A 16,388-nucleotide genomic window follows, 5' to 3' on the forward strand; every position below is an offset into this window, starting at 1 on the left:
GTCAGACTCTTCATGCAGTAAAATCCAGAAATCAAGGATTTGTCATGCCCCACAGGCAACCTCAACAGGCACACCGAAAATCAGCATGACCACAAAGAGCTGCCCACATTCCAATCGAGAAAGATCACCTCTTAGCACCTAATTTATCACAAAGCCATTGCTGCTTCCTGGTCAGAAACACTGACTGTCATATTCAACAGTCAACATATATGACATTTTGTTTTATTTATACTGTGGTACTCTAGTGCTTTACTGGCCACCATGGGATACTTTTCACCCATTATTACTATTAATTAGCAGTGAGCAGCCACAGTGCATTGCCAAGGAGTCAGCAACTCAATTTCTGAGGAGTATTAGCTTATACCTAAACTGCATGTGCTTCAGGTCGGGAGGAAACCCAAATAAACACAAAGAGAATAGGTTTGAGATATATTTAACGCCATGTGTAATGATGTTGTGGAGCTTACAGCAGGGGAAAAAAAATCTGAAAAATTCAACAGTTACATCTTTTTCCTTCGACAGTATCCAAGCATTACAGTGAAGAGAAGTGGATTCTGTCTTAAATTGAAAAACAAGAGGAGAAAGATCCATTACAACACCAGTCTGTTTCCTCATACAATATAGTCCAAATTGCTGTGGACGGGTTTCATTACAACTACTTTCCACTGAAAAAAGAGCTGAAAGATACACAGAAAACTAGTGCTACACATTTGGAAGTTTTAAAACACCATTTCAAATCTTGTTGTTAACATTGCTTTGTAAAGACAAGAAGTACCTTTTTTCATGTGCTGTACTGTGGCTCCGTGGTCTGCAGAGATGGTGTCTGTGCTTCCATCCTTCAACGCTGACAGTGTGGACAACCCTGATGCACTCTGGGAGGCCAGGCTCTGGCAGTTGGTGATATCTGCAAGCTGAGCAGCAGCATCCTGGGCCTTTTTTTTCTCCTTCTTCAGCATCTGAAGTAGGATACCTATAGGCACTGAGTTAAGGACTCTACTTGTCTTTACTTTGGACAGAGCACTGGTTGGAAAAGAGACCTTTCACTCAATTGTGTATTTTTTATCATAAGCCTCAATACGAATTAAGACACTTTTTCAGGTGAACACCCACACAGTTCTTCCAAATATTCACACAGTCAATTTTGAATTGAACTGTCAGAAATCCTAGCCCCCAAAGTGACAAATATACAGTAAAAGTGTAGCATCCATTGTGATTTCCTAAAAGCAGCAGGCTTCATTGTGGGCTTTCAGTAATGGGTCCTGACATGTGCTCAGCATGACCTTGCCGTCTTGGGAAGATATCAAGGTCTGGGATGAATCAGTGGAGAGTAGATGAGCCAGGGAGGCTGTAGACACTGACCGACAAGATTCCACAAACTCTTCTCCAACTGATGGGGTTGTATGCATGTTTGTTTACTCGTGTCCAAGTGTAGATGTGTCAATAAATCTTGGTGTGCTTGTGTAAGTGTGACAGAGAGAATTGAGTTGCTACAAGAGGAGGTGGAAGGCAAAAACCGCTGCTAAGAGCCTGTTCACACTTTTATTGCCATGACACATTTCACTTCCGATGCAATGTCTCTATGCATGAGGACAATTTACTGTGTTTAACCTGTACTTTGCTTCCAACCATTCCGTATTTGATCAGCTGCCTCTGGCCCAAAGTGCTTTCAGCTGGCCTCACATATTTTTTATTAATAATGTACACAGCAGAGGACAGATTTGTTCAGCGCTTTCCAATTTGATTATCAAATTGACGCCTGGTTGCTATGCTTGATGACTTGTAGAGAGTGACTTATACTGTATAACGGGAGCACACTGGTAGTTCTACTATTGGTGAGAAAGGAGCGGGTGGTGCTAGCAGAGGCAGTTTTTACAATCAGAACTACTGACAGAGGGAAAATTGTAATTGTGTGCATTTTGCATGAGAAATCTGTAAAAAGAAAAACACAATCAAGGCATTGCACGGAAAGTTGTCAAGATCGCTTTTAAGATGTCAAATGTGAGCAAGAACTCAAAGCTTGTCACAGGTTAGCAGCTAAAGGAGCAAAAGCTTGGCTAAAGTTGCATGTCTAACCTTTACTTTTGATCTTCATCTACATACCTACATGAGTGAAACATTACAGTCTCATAAAATCCTCATTCAGCTTCTGACCTATGTATCTGTTTTTCCACTATAAATGAATGTATTTGATGGCCCAGTCACAACCCATAATTTAGAGGCAACATATTAGTCAATTCTTCAAACATGTTCCTTTTATGAGATTAGCAGACATCTAGTTGTGGCCAGACTGAAACTGCGGTGGTCAGCAGATCATTTGGGATGTAAGAAAAAATGTCATTATTTTGGATGATGAATGGATGTCGCAGCTGGAGGCATGAATTTTCTACTCCTTTCAGCTAATACAAAGGGGATGTCCATGGGAACAATAACATACAGTTTCCAGTGAAACCAACCATGCAGTATTCTCAAAACTGCCAAAATCTAAACCCAACGCCATTCCAAATGACCTATAGAGGCCAAGTTTTACAGAGAAATATGACTGCGGGTCTTATGTCATTGTTTCATACAAGCCTTTACTTCTGACTGTTGTTCGCCTTTTTTTTCCAGCACTGAATCTCTGGCATCTGTTATCTTCATTTATTCTGAACACGACCATAAACTTATGGTATATGATGAAAATTTCTTATGGGGGTTACACATTAGATCTGTGGGCTGCTTCACATGCCATGCACTCAGAATGTGGTCAAGCATAGCTCATGATGTGTATTCAATCTCTCCTTCTCATCTTTCTTGTCACTCTCTATTATACTATCCAATAAAGCAGACATCACAGCAAATGCCTTTAAAATGACTGAAACTGGCGAAATTGCAATGCCAATCTCAGCGGTGCCACAAATTTCTCCAATTTCATGTACATTACAGTATAAGTAACAAAAAAATGAAAGGGAGATATTTTGCTAGAATTTGAAGAGGGTTTGAGCACAGTCTTAAAAGCAAACACTACTTGAGTGACACTACAAATAGCGAATCCACTGGCTGTTGATTTAGTGCTTTCTAGTAAAAGTGGAATCCAAATTGATCTGACGTCCTTGTGATCTTCCTTTAGTGCCACTCTCAGGGCAAGATGTCTACATATCTCATCATCACAGTTGGGCTGAGCACATTCACCTTGTCAAGGGGCTGAACCCTTACAATGTCAATGACCACAGGACCTTTCCTCAGGACTAACGGCACAATTTGAAGTCCATTTTTGGTAGGGCTACAAATAAAATTTAAAAAAATCAATATCACTAATTCCATCCAACAAAATAGTATTTTGGAGTGCAATGGGCAATTCAGATGTTATATTATCAATTCAGATAAAGGAAAGTTTGACAAAAAATACACATTGCAAATATTGTCACTGCTTTTTCAAAGTGCAATAAGTGGTGAGTGGATTTACAACTAAAGTGATATTCTGTATCACTAACTTTTTACAAATTGAGTCCTACATCAAATAAAATGTAGCCATAAATAGTTTAATTCAAGACCAAGCAAACATTTCCAATCTGCAAACAGACCAATGTAAGTAATATCATTCAATCAGCACTTATTTGCATACATGCAAAAACACTGTGCAGCTGGCAGCAAACCTAAACTCTTGACTGCACTCATGATGATGATGATGATGATTCAAGTTTGGCAACTTAAAATTGTGCACATTGCTTTCAGGATACAAAGTTCTCACAAAACCCAGTGTGGATGAGCTACACAGGTCACAAAGTCACATTGAAAGAAATCAGCAAACAATAGAATCTTCCCAATTATGTATTGGACACACTGGATGAAATATTTGCATATTCATGAACACTGTAATAGAAATAGTAATGGTGATTACATATCCAGCTTGTTGAGTCCCTGTTTCATCAGACACAGAGGTGAAGATCTCTGCTATCCCTACTTTCTCCACAGCCTTTTCTGATCAATAAAGCGGAATGTGTATATCTGCTGCACTGAATGAAATGTGGGGATCACTAAAGTCATTTGGACACTGTGTGGGGAGAGCAAATTTTGTGCAAATATATGTGGTAGATGTCCTTATGATTGACTAGCACACCAAAATTGCCATCCCTACAGCCCTGCTACAAGTGTGGCTAAAATCACCTCTAGCCCATTACATAAACTGCAAAATGTATGAGTCCCAGAGATTTTTTTTCAGTTGATGAGGCTGTGGAGTCCTTTGAGGACTAATGTCTTGAAGGAGGAAATCATACTGAACAATGGCCAGACTTGTTAAGGGAATCCAGGAAACTCTTGCCAGTATAGTAAAAACACTGTGAGATAACTTCTGTGCCCCATCACTGTTGCAATTATGACAGTATTAGGCAAATCTGTCTTGGATACATTTGACAGCACATGGCAGCCAAAAGAAAATGGAATCATCTGCTAGTTGTAAATACTACCATTAATCTTTTCTCAATAAAAATGCAACTTTATTTCCCTGGATCACTACTATTACACAATAGTTAGAGCCATGTTCCACCTCAGTTGTTGAATTAAATAAATGGATGGGATACTATTGTCAAGCCTCAGAATACAACATGGATATGCAGTATACTAAAAATATTTCTGTGGTAAATGCAAACTTGAATACTAACAAAAACTGAAATCTTAAATCTTAAAAATGTTGGTTGGGCTAGACTGAACTGAAAGTATACACTAATTGCAGGCATTTGGAGATGCTTGTTGTCTAAGGTACCCAAAGGTAAGTCTACAAAGTAGGCACATACGATAAGTAGCATTGCTGCTTCCATGGGAATTAAACCATGCAGTTTGGCTGTATTTGTGGTACTGTATGTTCAACCTAGTGATCTGAATAGTAACTTGCTGTTACAGGGTAACATGTTACCATTGTGTGTCTACAGCTCTCAGAAATCGTGCAGCATAGTTACAGTAATGTTGGTAGAATGTGTATAATCAGGTAGTGTTTAGAACATCTATGAACAAGAGTTCAAGAGTTTGCTGCTAAATGTTTAATGAAAGTAACTACCAAAATGAAGTTAGTTATTAGGTCCTTGTGATGAATTGCCCATTCAAGCCAGTTTCAAGTCCATGCTTTATTACTTTTGTATCATACTGGCATGACCTGACACCACTGGCTACCTGGAAGATCGGGATCAGTATCAGGAGGTATGATATGTTTACTTGGGCAAATGTGGTATTGCGCATTTAAAGGGTATGGGATGCAATCCCCTATTGCAGTTTATGTGTCATGACTTATTTCCTGTTTTATGTTGTACAGTAGAGTGTCTCCTTGTGTCATATTTTTCTTTTACTTACTGTCTTTGCGTTTTTCCCCTCATTTGTGATTGTTGATTTGTTTCACCTGTCCCTTATTAGCCTAGCCTCTCTATTGGATTTAACTCTGCGTTTTCTCTCACTCAGTGCCAGTTCGTCTTAGTACTGTGTGACAAGCCCCTTAATTTGCTTTTGGATCTTTGCTTTGTTTTCCTGGACTTTGCCTTTCATTTGATTTTTGGTTTCTAGCCTGTACCCTGTTGGATTTGTTTGCTTGTTTGGACTGCTTTCTTTGGATTTGACCTTTTGCTGCCTCACAAAGCCTTTTGTTTATTGTTTTTTATTGTTGTTGGTTTTTTTTTGTAAAAATCATTTGATCTGTACTGACTTCATAGTCTGCATTTGGGTCCTTGGCCTTGTATTCGTTGTTTCTCCATATGTACAAGTGTGACAGTATGAACAGGACTTCGATCCTGTCTGGTTCACCAGCCTCCCTAGCCATCAGCTGTCCTAGACCTATCCACATTGGTTTCATGTATGTCCAGTCTGCATCTGATCCATCTAATCTGCAGCCTGCAAGCCTTCAGTCTGTACCTTTACCTGCTAGTATCCATCCGACTAGCTTCCAGTCTGCACCTCAGCCTGCTAGCTTCCTGTGAGATCCAGTTCCTGAGTCATCTAGCCACCGGCCTCCAAGCTTCTAGTCACGTCCCCTTCCTGAGTTGGCTTGCTTCCTGTCTAAGTTTACTCCTGACAATTCTCAGGAGTGTCCTTTCTGGGGGATTCAGGGTTAGGGTCTCGCAACCACGAGAAAGTGACGCTCCCAAAGACTTCAAAGCTCCCTGTTGTCTGGATCTCAGTCATCCAGCTCCCTCTTTTCTGAAGGACCTAACGGTAGAGTCAGACTCCTCCAGACTGCTAGCTTCACATATGCATCATGGAAGCTCTTGCTTTTCATTTCAGTGCCCATGTTAACAGGTTAGAGGTCATCTAGAGATTCTGCGTCTCTCCTATTTTTCTATGTGACATGTGAGGTTCTCAGTCAAAATAGACTGTGAAAATGATTTGTTGATAGTCATACTGATATCACAGCAAACTCTCACTACAGATTCGAAGTCTATATCTGTAGAATATGTCAGAGACATGAAAAAGTATCAAGATAGGTGCCTGATATGTGCAATGTCTGGGTCAGCTTCCTGGCTTGCTGCAGCTCCTTGAGAGCTCCTTGAGAGACTAGCCACAAAACAGGTCAGCATTGTTGGTCTTAGTCAGGCAAATTTTTTTAGGGGGCTTTAAGTTGTCAGCAGGCAAAGCTTTGTCTACCCCCACTAGACTCACTGCTGACAGTCCCACTGGACCAAGAATAATTTGGTTGATGTCAGAGTCCAGCTTGTACTGTGCATAGTGACTGACATTCACTGGGTGAAGAGAAGAGCCTGGCAGCTTACACTGATAGGACAGGTAGCAGGGACTCCTGTATCTGTATTGCTGTGTAGCTGAGCAGTGCAATGGATGATCTCAAAGTTGTACTTGCTGAGTCTGTTGAGCCATCTTGTGAGTTTCCCTCAAGCTTCTTTCCTTTGTTAACCACCGAATTCTGCTGTGGTTGGTGTGCACAGTGAAGGGCTGCCCCAGGAGGCAGTGCCAGTAATGTGATATGAACTCCACCACGGCTAGCAATTCTTGCCTTGCATTGCAGTAATTCTGTTCCATTCTATTCTGGCCATTTTTGGACCATCTGGTCTTTGCTGGGGTCTGTGGTCATACTGCTTTTCAAGACAATGTGGCCCAGGTAGGTTACATGGAGGTGGAAAAGCCAGCACCTAGTAGGTTTCAGTTTCAGGCTGGCCAGGTGATGTGGCTTAAACACCTGGCCCAGCCATTGCAGCGTGCCCAACAAAATGATATCATCCAAGTAAACTAGGCAGGTCTTCCACTGCATGCAGGCCAAGACACAGTCCATTATTCGCAGGAATGTCACTGTAGCATTGCACAGTCCGTACAGCATGACATTCCACTGAAACAGTCAATTTCTTGTGCAGATTGCTGCTTTGCGTGTTCTAGGGGTTAGTTCAACTTGTCAGTAGCTGAAGCCAGGGTCCAGAGTGCTGAACCATTTGGCAGTGGAGAGGGGGCCCAGTGTGTCTTGGATGTAGGCAACGAGTTCAGTCTATGCAGAGATGGTATGCCCCATCACTTTTACATTCCAACACTGTGGGTGATGCCCAGCAGCAGCTGCAGAATGCCAGTCCTGCTTTCAAGCTCTGCTGTATCTTTTGGTCAGCATTCTGTTGTTTCGGTCAAGACACCTGGCTTGGTGGCTGCTTGACTGGGATACCTGGCCAGGTTGCAATGTCATGCTGCACCAGGCTGGTCTGTGCAGTGCTAGCTGGAGCTGTTCCACCGTGTTGTGGAATTCTAGGCATAAAGTTTCTGCAGCTTGCAGTCAGTTCAGTCTGAGCTGTGGTCTCTGTGAGTTGTATGACTTTGGAAGGCTAAAAGAACCCCATAGAGGCCTCCTTTCTTATGGTTACAGCTGTGCCAGGACTGAAGTTGTAGAGGGGCGCAGTTTTAAGGGGCTGAGCTTACACCAGAACTCAGGCAACTGGCACCCTGTGTCCCTTGACTGACTATTTGTTGGGGCTCAGCATCACCTCCCATTTAACTGGTTACCTGAAATTGGTGCTGCCTCCTGTTCAGCTTCTAGCACCACAGGGCCACCTTCACTGCATGTGCCTTTGGTTTGCTTTGTGGGTACATCAATTCCTCTCTGAACAGCACACTGCGGTGGTTTCCAAAATCAAGGCAGGCTCGGACTTGGGTCAGGAATGGGTGGCCTAACAGAGCCTCATCACCAGCTATATATGCAACCAGAAAATGCACGGTCACCCGGCAGTTGTTGATCTGTACAGGACGGTGGCTTCACTGAGAACAGGTGTGTCACCAGGTCCGACACTAAGCAGAAACTCTATAATTGAAGGCTAAAGTGGAGCTCTAAAATATGGATGAACAGCACTGTAGTGGTGCAGAGGCAACACACTTTTCAATACCCCATAGTCCCGGACACACCACCAGTTCATGCATAACCTTGTGAATGCTCATTTCTTCACTTTGGGCTTGAAGCACAGCAGACACAGCAGACGCTTTCAGAGGAGGCTGCTGAAGCTCCACTTAGTTCTCCACATGTCCCTCCTGATCACAACAGCACAGGGCCTACCTTCAATCATGTCATAAGCACCCAAGTGCCATGAGGCTGGTGACGTATGATGCTGTTCCTTTGGTAGTCCACTGTTCGAACTGTACAATTCTGTATCACCTATAACCTTAGTGAAAATTTCAATGCCTATGGCATCCTTCTCAGTCTCAGTCCTTTCACTGTAGGCTACTGACACTTTCTCATATCTGTCATTTTGTAGAACATGAAGAGCCTAACCCAGTTTGTGGACGCTTTCTCTTCACACTCTGTGTTCGTCTGTATGTTTAATTGCTCCTGCAACAAAATAATTTCACAAATTGGGATCAATAAAGAACCAGTCAGTCAGTCTGTCAGTCAGTGCAACTGCATGCTCTGAAGGAAGGCCCTCCTGCAGTCTGTATCTCCTCCACCAGGTGGCTGTAGTTCCACTGAGAGGACCACAGATTTCTGTGCCATTGTCTCTTCTGACCAGTAATAAGGCTTAGCACAGCTCCAAATCTGTGCATGAGCTCCTTCCATGGAGTGGGGCTATCATACTGACCAGGACATAAGGTGGGCCCTCTTTTGTCTGAGATCATTGTCTTCCTCACTCTCAGATGAACGCTGGCAGTGTGCACAGTGAAGCTTACATGCACGCAACTTGGGCCGCTCACCTTTGAGGAGAGAGCCCTTTAACTGGACAGTCTGACTATGTCCCATGTGCCTTTTCTGTTAATGTCCATAGTTAGTGTCTGTTGGCGGTTTACAAGAGGTGTGCACCACTGGGCATATGCAGCATGGGGCGTAGCTGGAGATGGGTGTGCTCTGGGTGAAACTCCCCCAAGTTTGCATGGGGTGCTGCAACAGTAACAGCTGGTGGCATAGCTCTGTTGTGCAGTTTTAATGGCTGGGTATGCGTTTGGTGATTATGCAAATGGGAGCAAAGGTCTTTATTTTGTGTGTTGACCATGCCATCTTGAAAGTAGCAACTGTCCCTATTAGCACACACCAAGGGTTTTGTGCTTTATAACCTGTGCTGAGTGAACTTGTGGTTTTTCAGTCACTCCTTGCCCCATTTTACAACCAGGGATTAAAATGTTCATATCTTTCATTTCTTTCACTCACACAGTCCATTTCTGACTGTGATTGCAGTCAGGGCTGCAGTGCTTTGGCTGGTGGTTGCCATTTCAGCTTAGCTTCTTGGCCAGGTGAGCTTCATTACAGCTAGCATGGACAAGAGAGTCCCTTCATGATCTCCAGTGTTAGCCCTTTTCCTGTTCAGCTTCCAAAATGTAGTTGGATGTACTGTAATGTACTCTTATAACATATCTTACTAACTGATGTATTTTGCCATTGTTTTGATTGGTATCAAAATGAATCTGACGTATTCCTTAAATTGATAGAATTAGACCAGTAGATCTGATACTTTGAGGAATGCTGTGTTCTTCATCAGTCAAAATATGACAAAATCTTTTGTGAAATAAGTTTGACTAAAATTCCAAAAAAATATTGGTTTTGGCTTGATGAAATTAACTGACATGTTCAATACAATCTGATGACTAAAAAAAGACTAACATGTCAATAGTTTAAATGGAGCAAATGACTTAACAGTTTTTGTTGACTAACACACTCAGCCTTTCAATCAACTAAAATTTGAAGAAATAAGAAATAAATAAAATAAAACAGGATGAGATTGACTGATATGGTAATAACTAACAAGGACATTTGACCCAGGACTAAGACTAGATTTAAAAAAAAAAAAAAAAAAAGACAAAATTAACACCAGCTCTCAGTAATTGTTTCAGCAGACCCAGTGGAAGGAATACTTATACAGACATGGAAAGCATGGTGATTAGCTAGCAGATGCAAGCTTAAATTGTAGAAATTATCTAAATCTACATAGTTTTCAGGGCTCTGGCTGGAAATTATGTCATCCATTCAGGGTTGTCACACCAAATTGCAGTATTACATGCTGCAGACAGACCACCATGAAAAAGGGACTGACAGTTTAGGCTACTGAAACTTTATATACAAACTTCACAATGAAAAAACACAGAGGTAATATGGTCAAGAAAGCATGTGCATTACTGTCTGAAATATATGCATTTAAACACACAGTACCAACTTTGGTAATTACATTTATATCATGTGAAAACCAGTGTATGACATTTTGAGAGGGGATTTCACATTACAAAACTTTGTCCAAGAAATACTACAGTGAAATATCTGCACAATAATACTCTATTTATTCTGGAGAGCTGACTTTTTGTGGCTAAATAATCAAGCAGACATCTCAATTTTCCAACCAATGAGCTGTGATCTAATGGCAAGCTGCAGCAAGAGGGGTTGAGGGAAGAATAATCCCATAAAGCCATAAAAATATCATGTTAAAACACAAATAACATAATTATGATTAATAGTAATTATGAATAACTGCAGTCATTAGATGAAGACAGAACATACACATGTACTGGTGGTGAATGCAAGATGAGTTACTTTCATAATTTGTGTTTGTAGAAGTGCTGTAATCCAACCATGCAATAATACAGGCAGATTTACTTTGGGATATATATCTGCTAATAAAGATTTTACTATCAACACTAAGTGTGATTAAACTGTGAGGTTGGATGCAGACAAATTTAAAGCTGAGTTGAAACCTACTGTGCTCATTTTATTTTTTGGGAATTCATTCCCATTTTATCAGTTAGGAATGCAAATTCCCCACATGCACTGTAGTCATTGTCTCTGCTCACTCCACGTTTGGCCTGGTGAGGCTGAAGACAGCAGGGGGCTTCCCTTTTGATACATGATCTTGTCCACTGCCTCTTTTTACCTGTACCTTTTCACTTTCCCTCAATTCCACCCGTGCAAGTACTTTGACTTTGTGTTTCTGCGGGGAATAAATCCAAGAATCTCTTTAGTACTCCATTGAAGTTGAATTTTGACCTTTTGGATATCAGTGTCATTACTTTATCATTTTATCCTGAGACATTTGTGCAAATTTTTGTAATATTTAGCATATGAATTCTTGAGTTGACTGCCAAATTCTGATCAGTTCATCCTTGAGTCCAAGTAAACATTTGTGCCAACCTTGGCAGTCCTGAGATGTCGCATACACTAGAATGGGATGGATGTGAGGTGTTTGTATTTAGGTATTTTGAATAATACGAATCACCTACAATCTGTAACACCTCCAAACAACAACTGACCAAATATATCTTAGTAACTGTAGGTAGGCACCATGTTGTGTGCATGAGACTCTAGAATAGTGATCTCAGCTTGTATCTAAAAACCTAAAACACAAAAGCAAACGTGAGGAATGGACTACATTTTGTCTTTATCTTCTCCAATGTAAGATGCAAATGTTAGCATGTCTGGCTAGCTTACCGCCTATATTGCCAAGCATTACTGTACGTCCACAGGCAATGGGCATGTTATCAGCTTTCTGCTTTATTTATGCAATTACAGATTACATTAGAAAAATACTGACACATCCACCATTTGTGGATGTCACAGTCTGTGAGCCAAGATGCACCTGTATCACAATTTGGAATAAAAATAGCAGCTCAGTGTTTATTGCAGGTAAGTTCACAGTCCAGCAATCTAATAAAACTTTTCATTACATTTCCCAAACTCATGGCTTATTCCTCATATTCTCAAGTCTTTGTATCTTGTATAAGTGAAGCACAGTTTGAAAATACCAACAATTAAGGATAGCCTAAAACTGCATTGTTTGTCCAAGTACGTTTTTCTATAGTAAACATGCAAATATTTCAAGAGTCATGTTAGGATGAATAACATTTTACTTAATCTACATTTATTTATTTATTTATTTATTTATTTATTTATTCATTCATTCTCTTTATTTGATGTTTAATACCATGTCCCTGGGTGAACTAACTCTACACTGAAATAGACAAACAATGCTACTCCCTTGTACATATTAAAACAGGGGTGGGGAACCTGGTGGCACCTCCAATTTTTCATAGGGGTGGCACACAAGGGTGGGGGGAGGGGGTTGGGACACTGGTGATTGTGCATATTTACTGTATATATGCACACGTGACTGGGGAACACCAATTGTATCAGGGTGGCCTTGGCCCCCTATTGAATTACTGAACACATATATCACACTTACCTTATGATGATGATGATGATGATGCTACTCGCAGCTGGTTTTCCATGTTTGGGTCAGACCCTTTTACAGGGTTCTCATTTTAAAATGTGTCACGTGGAAACATCATTATGGACTTCTCAGTTGACCCATGAAGTTCAAACATTAGCATTAACTCACATTAGTTAGCTGTACTTTCAAACTCTGTTTGTGAGAGTCATCAACAAAATCTATTGTTGTCAGCCGACCCCCAAAATGTCAAAGGATACTGATCTCATTATCACGCTCCCTTAGCATCCTCTTTAATTTAGTCACGTCTGCTGCACTGTGGAGACTGTCTTCACTCACTGTTGCTGCTGGTGACTCTTGCCCATCATTGCGCCTATTTCCTCTTTGTCCTTGCTTGTCCATGATAATTATCTGTACAAAAACCATAGAAGAAAGATTACTGACTTTAAATGCAATGGCTTCTTTTTCTAAATATTAATTTACTTCCCCTTGTTTCCCTGTTTGCAATACAGTTCTAAAATTTCAGAGATACTCCAGGTTTATGGACAGGTGTGAAACATGTTAAAGGATTAGAGTTGGAGATACAGTAGAAGAGAAAGATACAGAGGAGTGGTAAGGCTGGAAGTACAGTAAAGAAGATACTGTTTGTGCTGAGGTTCCCCAGTTCTATAAAATAACTTTCCAATTTCATTCCACTCCTTGCAGTGTGACGACATACATACAGTGCTAAATCATTGAGGCTGTACTGCACATCTGAGCTCACAGTGCTGAAAAGAGTGCAGACATGCACTCTAGTGTTTGAATATCACCCTAAGCCAAGGACAAGCAGAGAGTTGGGCATGAAAGAGCTACCCAGCATTGAGAAAAAAGAGCAAAGAAATCCAAATTCCTACAGAATCACTGGAGTATGACTGGCGTGATGCTTAGGGGAATGTAAACTGAACAGGAGATAGAGTGTACAGATCATAACAAACTGAAGAAGATATAAACAGACATTCAAGTAGGATCTGGAACTGCTTCTGGTGGCTGCTCCAACTCCAACCAAACCAGAGCGGAAGACCAGTGTGAGCGCAGCAGTGTTTTCCCTGAGCCCATTTAATAGCAGTGGGCCATCAGCGGCTGTTTAGAAATGTTGAGTAAAATCCATAACTGATCTGACTTTCTCCTAAACAAAACCTTTTAACAATTAGTGTTTTCTACCAACATTCTGCAAACTACAACAACTCATTCAAATGCTAATTTTTTCCACAGATGTCTGCATGTCAAATTGTGAGTGGGCTGAGACCAGAGCCAAAACCAAAAATGACCAGACTCCACTAAAATAAAAAATACACAGGAAACACAAATATGACATTGATTGAACCGTGCCTTCCAGGTGGATACTTCAGAGTATCAGTTCCTGAAATATATATACAGGCACATTCTTCAATGACAAACACAAAAATGAGTCATTAATGCAACACATACAGTTTTTACTATTCAGTCTGGACCCCATGAGTTTTATAATGATGGCTACATGAAAAAGATGATCCACTCATGACAAATTATTAGATAAGATTACTTTTATCAACAAATGAAGGCAGGGGCGGCACGGTGGAGCAAGCAGGTAGTACGCGTGCCTCACAGCAAGAAGGTTGTCGGTTTGATCCCCAGGCGGGGCCTTTCTGTGTGAAGCTTGCATGTTCTTCCCCGTGCACTCCGGCTTCCTCCCACGGACCAAAAAAAAAAATGCTCATTAGCTTAATTGGTGATTAAATTGCCCCTGAGTGTCAGTGTGAATGGTTGTCTGTCTTTGCATGTTGCCCTGCAATCGGCTGGCGACCAGTTCAGGATGTACCCCGCCTCTCGCCCGTTGAAGCTGGGATAGGCTCCAGCCCCTCTGGAACCCCAAAAGGAATAGGCGGTATGGAAAATGGATGGATGGATGAACAAATGAAGGCTTTCATTACCAATTAATTTGACCTTATTTAATTATCATCTAACACCCAAATTGCTTTATGGAAAGTCCAAAGAAGAGTCCCAGGGTTCAAAGTGACACCTACCAATGACTGGCTTCCTCTGACCAACAGGTGATTCAAAAGGTGTTCAGTTTCCAATGATATAAAACAGACACAAGTAGCACATTGTCATATTTGAGATTCTCGAACAAAGAAGAAAATGCTTGGCATTTTGGCCTGATAATATAATTAAAGGACAAACTATTTTTATAAATTCAAAATGCACTGGATAAAATTGGGTATTACTGAATCTTAAAAATAGTTTCACTTGTTTTACTCGTCACAGCTTGTAGAATACAATAGCATTAAATATCCAGTTAGGCTATTCAGGCCCGAGGATAAAATAATGTTAATGCTTTTTATGTTAAAATAAAAAAATATGACAGGACAATTTAGCAAGGCATTCCCCAGCAGAGGACAGCAGTGACAGTGAATTGGAGGAGGTGATTGGTGAGGTGGACCCTGCTGAGTGAAGGGAAACGTGGACCGATCATGTCACTGATCAAATGTGTCCTATTTCTCTGTCTTCCAGCCGCTCGTGGTTACAGTGAAGATAAAGCTCAAGCACTGACTAACAGAATCAAAACTTCAAAAAGAACTAGCATAGCAACCTGAACTAAAAATATGTGGTGCTGTTAGATCAGCATGGCAATGGCACATGGATGCTACCATGGAAAGGAGAGGGAAAAGCAAAGCATAGGAAATGATGGAACGACAGAGAGAAGCGTTACAGAGGGAGATATGCATGTGGAAACTGTACATGGAGAGACTCAAAGTGTAAACACGTTACCTTCAGCAGGGAGAAACAGTACGTGATTTTTCTCATGTCTGGTCCCAATGACAGTGTCACATCTGGATCGGGGTCATCCAGAAAGGCCTTGACAAACCCTTCCAACCTAAACACACACACACACACACACACACACACACATACACACACACGCACACACGCACACACACACACACACACACACACACACACACACACACACACACACACACACAAAGCTTAAACTACTGCCACATTCCTTCTCCATCACACTTAGCACAGGCTCAATGGGCACTCAAACAGTTAAGATCTATATTTGAGGAGTGCTTCTAATGTTTAAAATGTGGGTCCAGTCAAAGAAAACTATTTACTTAAAAGTGTGCTCCAGCTCCACTGGGCCGGCCTGTTGATAAACTACCACTGGATGATAGTCCAAATATTGGTTCTTCAAGCTCTGGAACCAGCCACTGGAACAGAGCAAACCATCCAGACGGATCCAGTGTAGGCACGACACCGTGTGGTTTCTATTTTCCGCTGTAACGTGTTCGGCACAGAAACATGCTAGGTTTACATGACAAAGGGCTTTAAACAAACGGAGCTGTCCTGTTGCAGGGTTCTGCGAGACATCAGTGGTTTTGTGATATCAAGTCTGGAGGATTCTGGAGAAAGCCCTTAAATGCCATGTACAAAGTTTGGTGAGATCATCATCTTTCAACTGCCAGAATGTGACAGTTTTGGAATCACTTTTGCAAGGTATCAGGTGATTATGTAGCAAATGCACCAAACTAATATTGCATTTAGAAAAACAAATTGAAATTGGCTTCAGCTTTTATAGGAATGGATTGATAGTGAATCTTACAAAGAAGTGAAGGCAGCAGAAAAGTCATTTGGAAAGGCAAATATCTGTGTGCCTGAGGATATGGGCAATCACTCAGGAAGGCATGCACTGGAGAGGAAACAGCAACAAAAAAGTCAGCGTGTCCAGTGAATGTGGTCACAACAGGCATTATTAAAAGTTTTCTGTGTGAGTTTGACCACAAACAGGGG

The 16,388-nt window shown here is 41.3% G+C and overlaps 1 protein-coding gene across 1 annotated transcript in view; it reads right to left on the reverse strand.

The window, feature by feature from the left end:
* Nucleotides 1-16,388, reverse strand: part of kif6 (kinesin family member 6) — a 67,693-nt gene that overhangs the window by 29,216 nt on the left and 22,089 nt on the right. The window contains exons 11-13 of the mRNA XM_070979481.1: nt 15,363-15,468; nt 12,836-12,986; nt 776-970 (exon numbers count right to left, since the gene is read on the reverse strand). Of these exons, the coding sequence (XP_070835582.1) occupies nt 776-970; nt 12,836-12,986; nt 15,363-15,468 (452 nt within the window). The remainder of the gene's footprint in view (nt 1-775; nt 971-12,835; nt 12,987-15,362; nt 15,469-16,388) is intronic.

This window comes from Chaetodon trifascialis, chromosome 14 (assembly GCF_039877785.1).
Source record: "Chaetodon trifascialis isolate fChaTrf1 chromosome 14, fChaTrf1.hap1, whole genome shotgun sequence".
Classification (NCBI taxonomy): Eukaryota; Metazoa; Chordata; class Actinopteri; order Chaetodontiformes; family Chaetodontidae; genus Chaetodon; species Chaetodon trifascialis.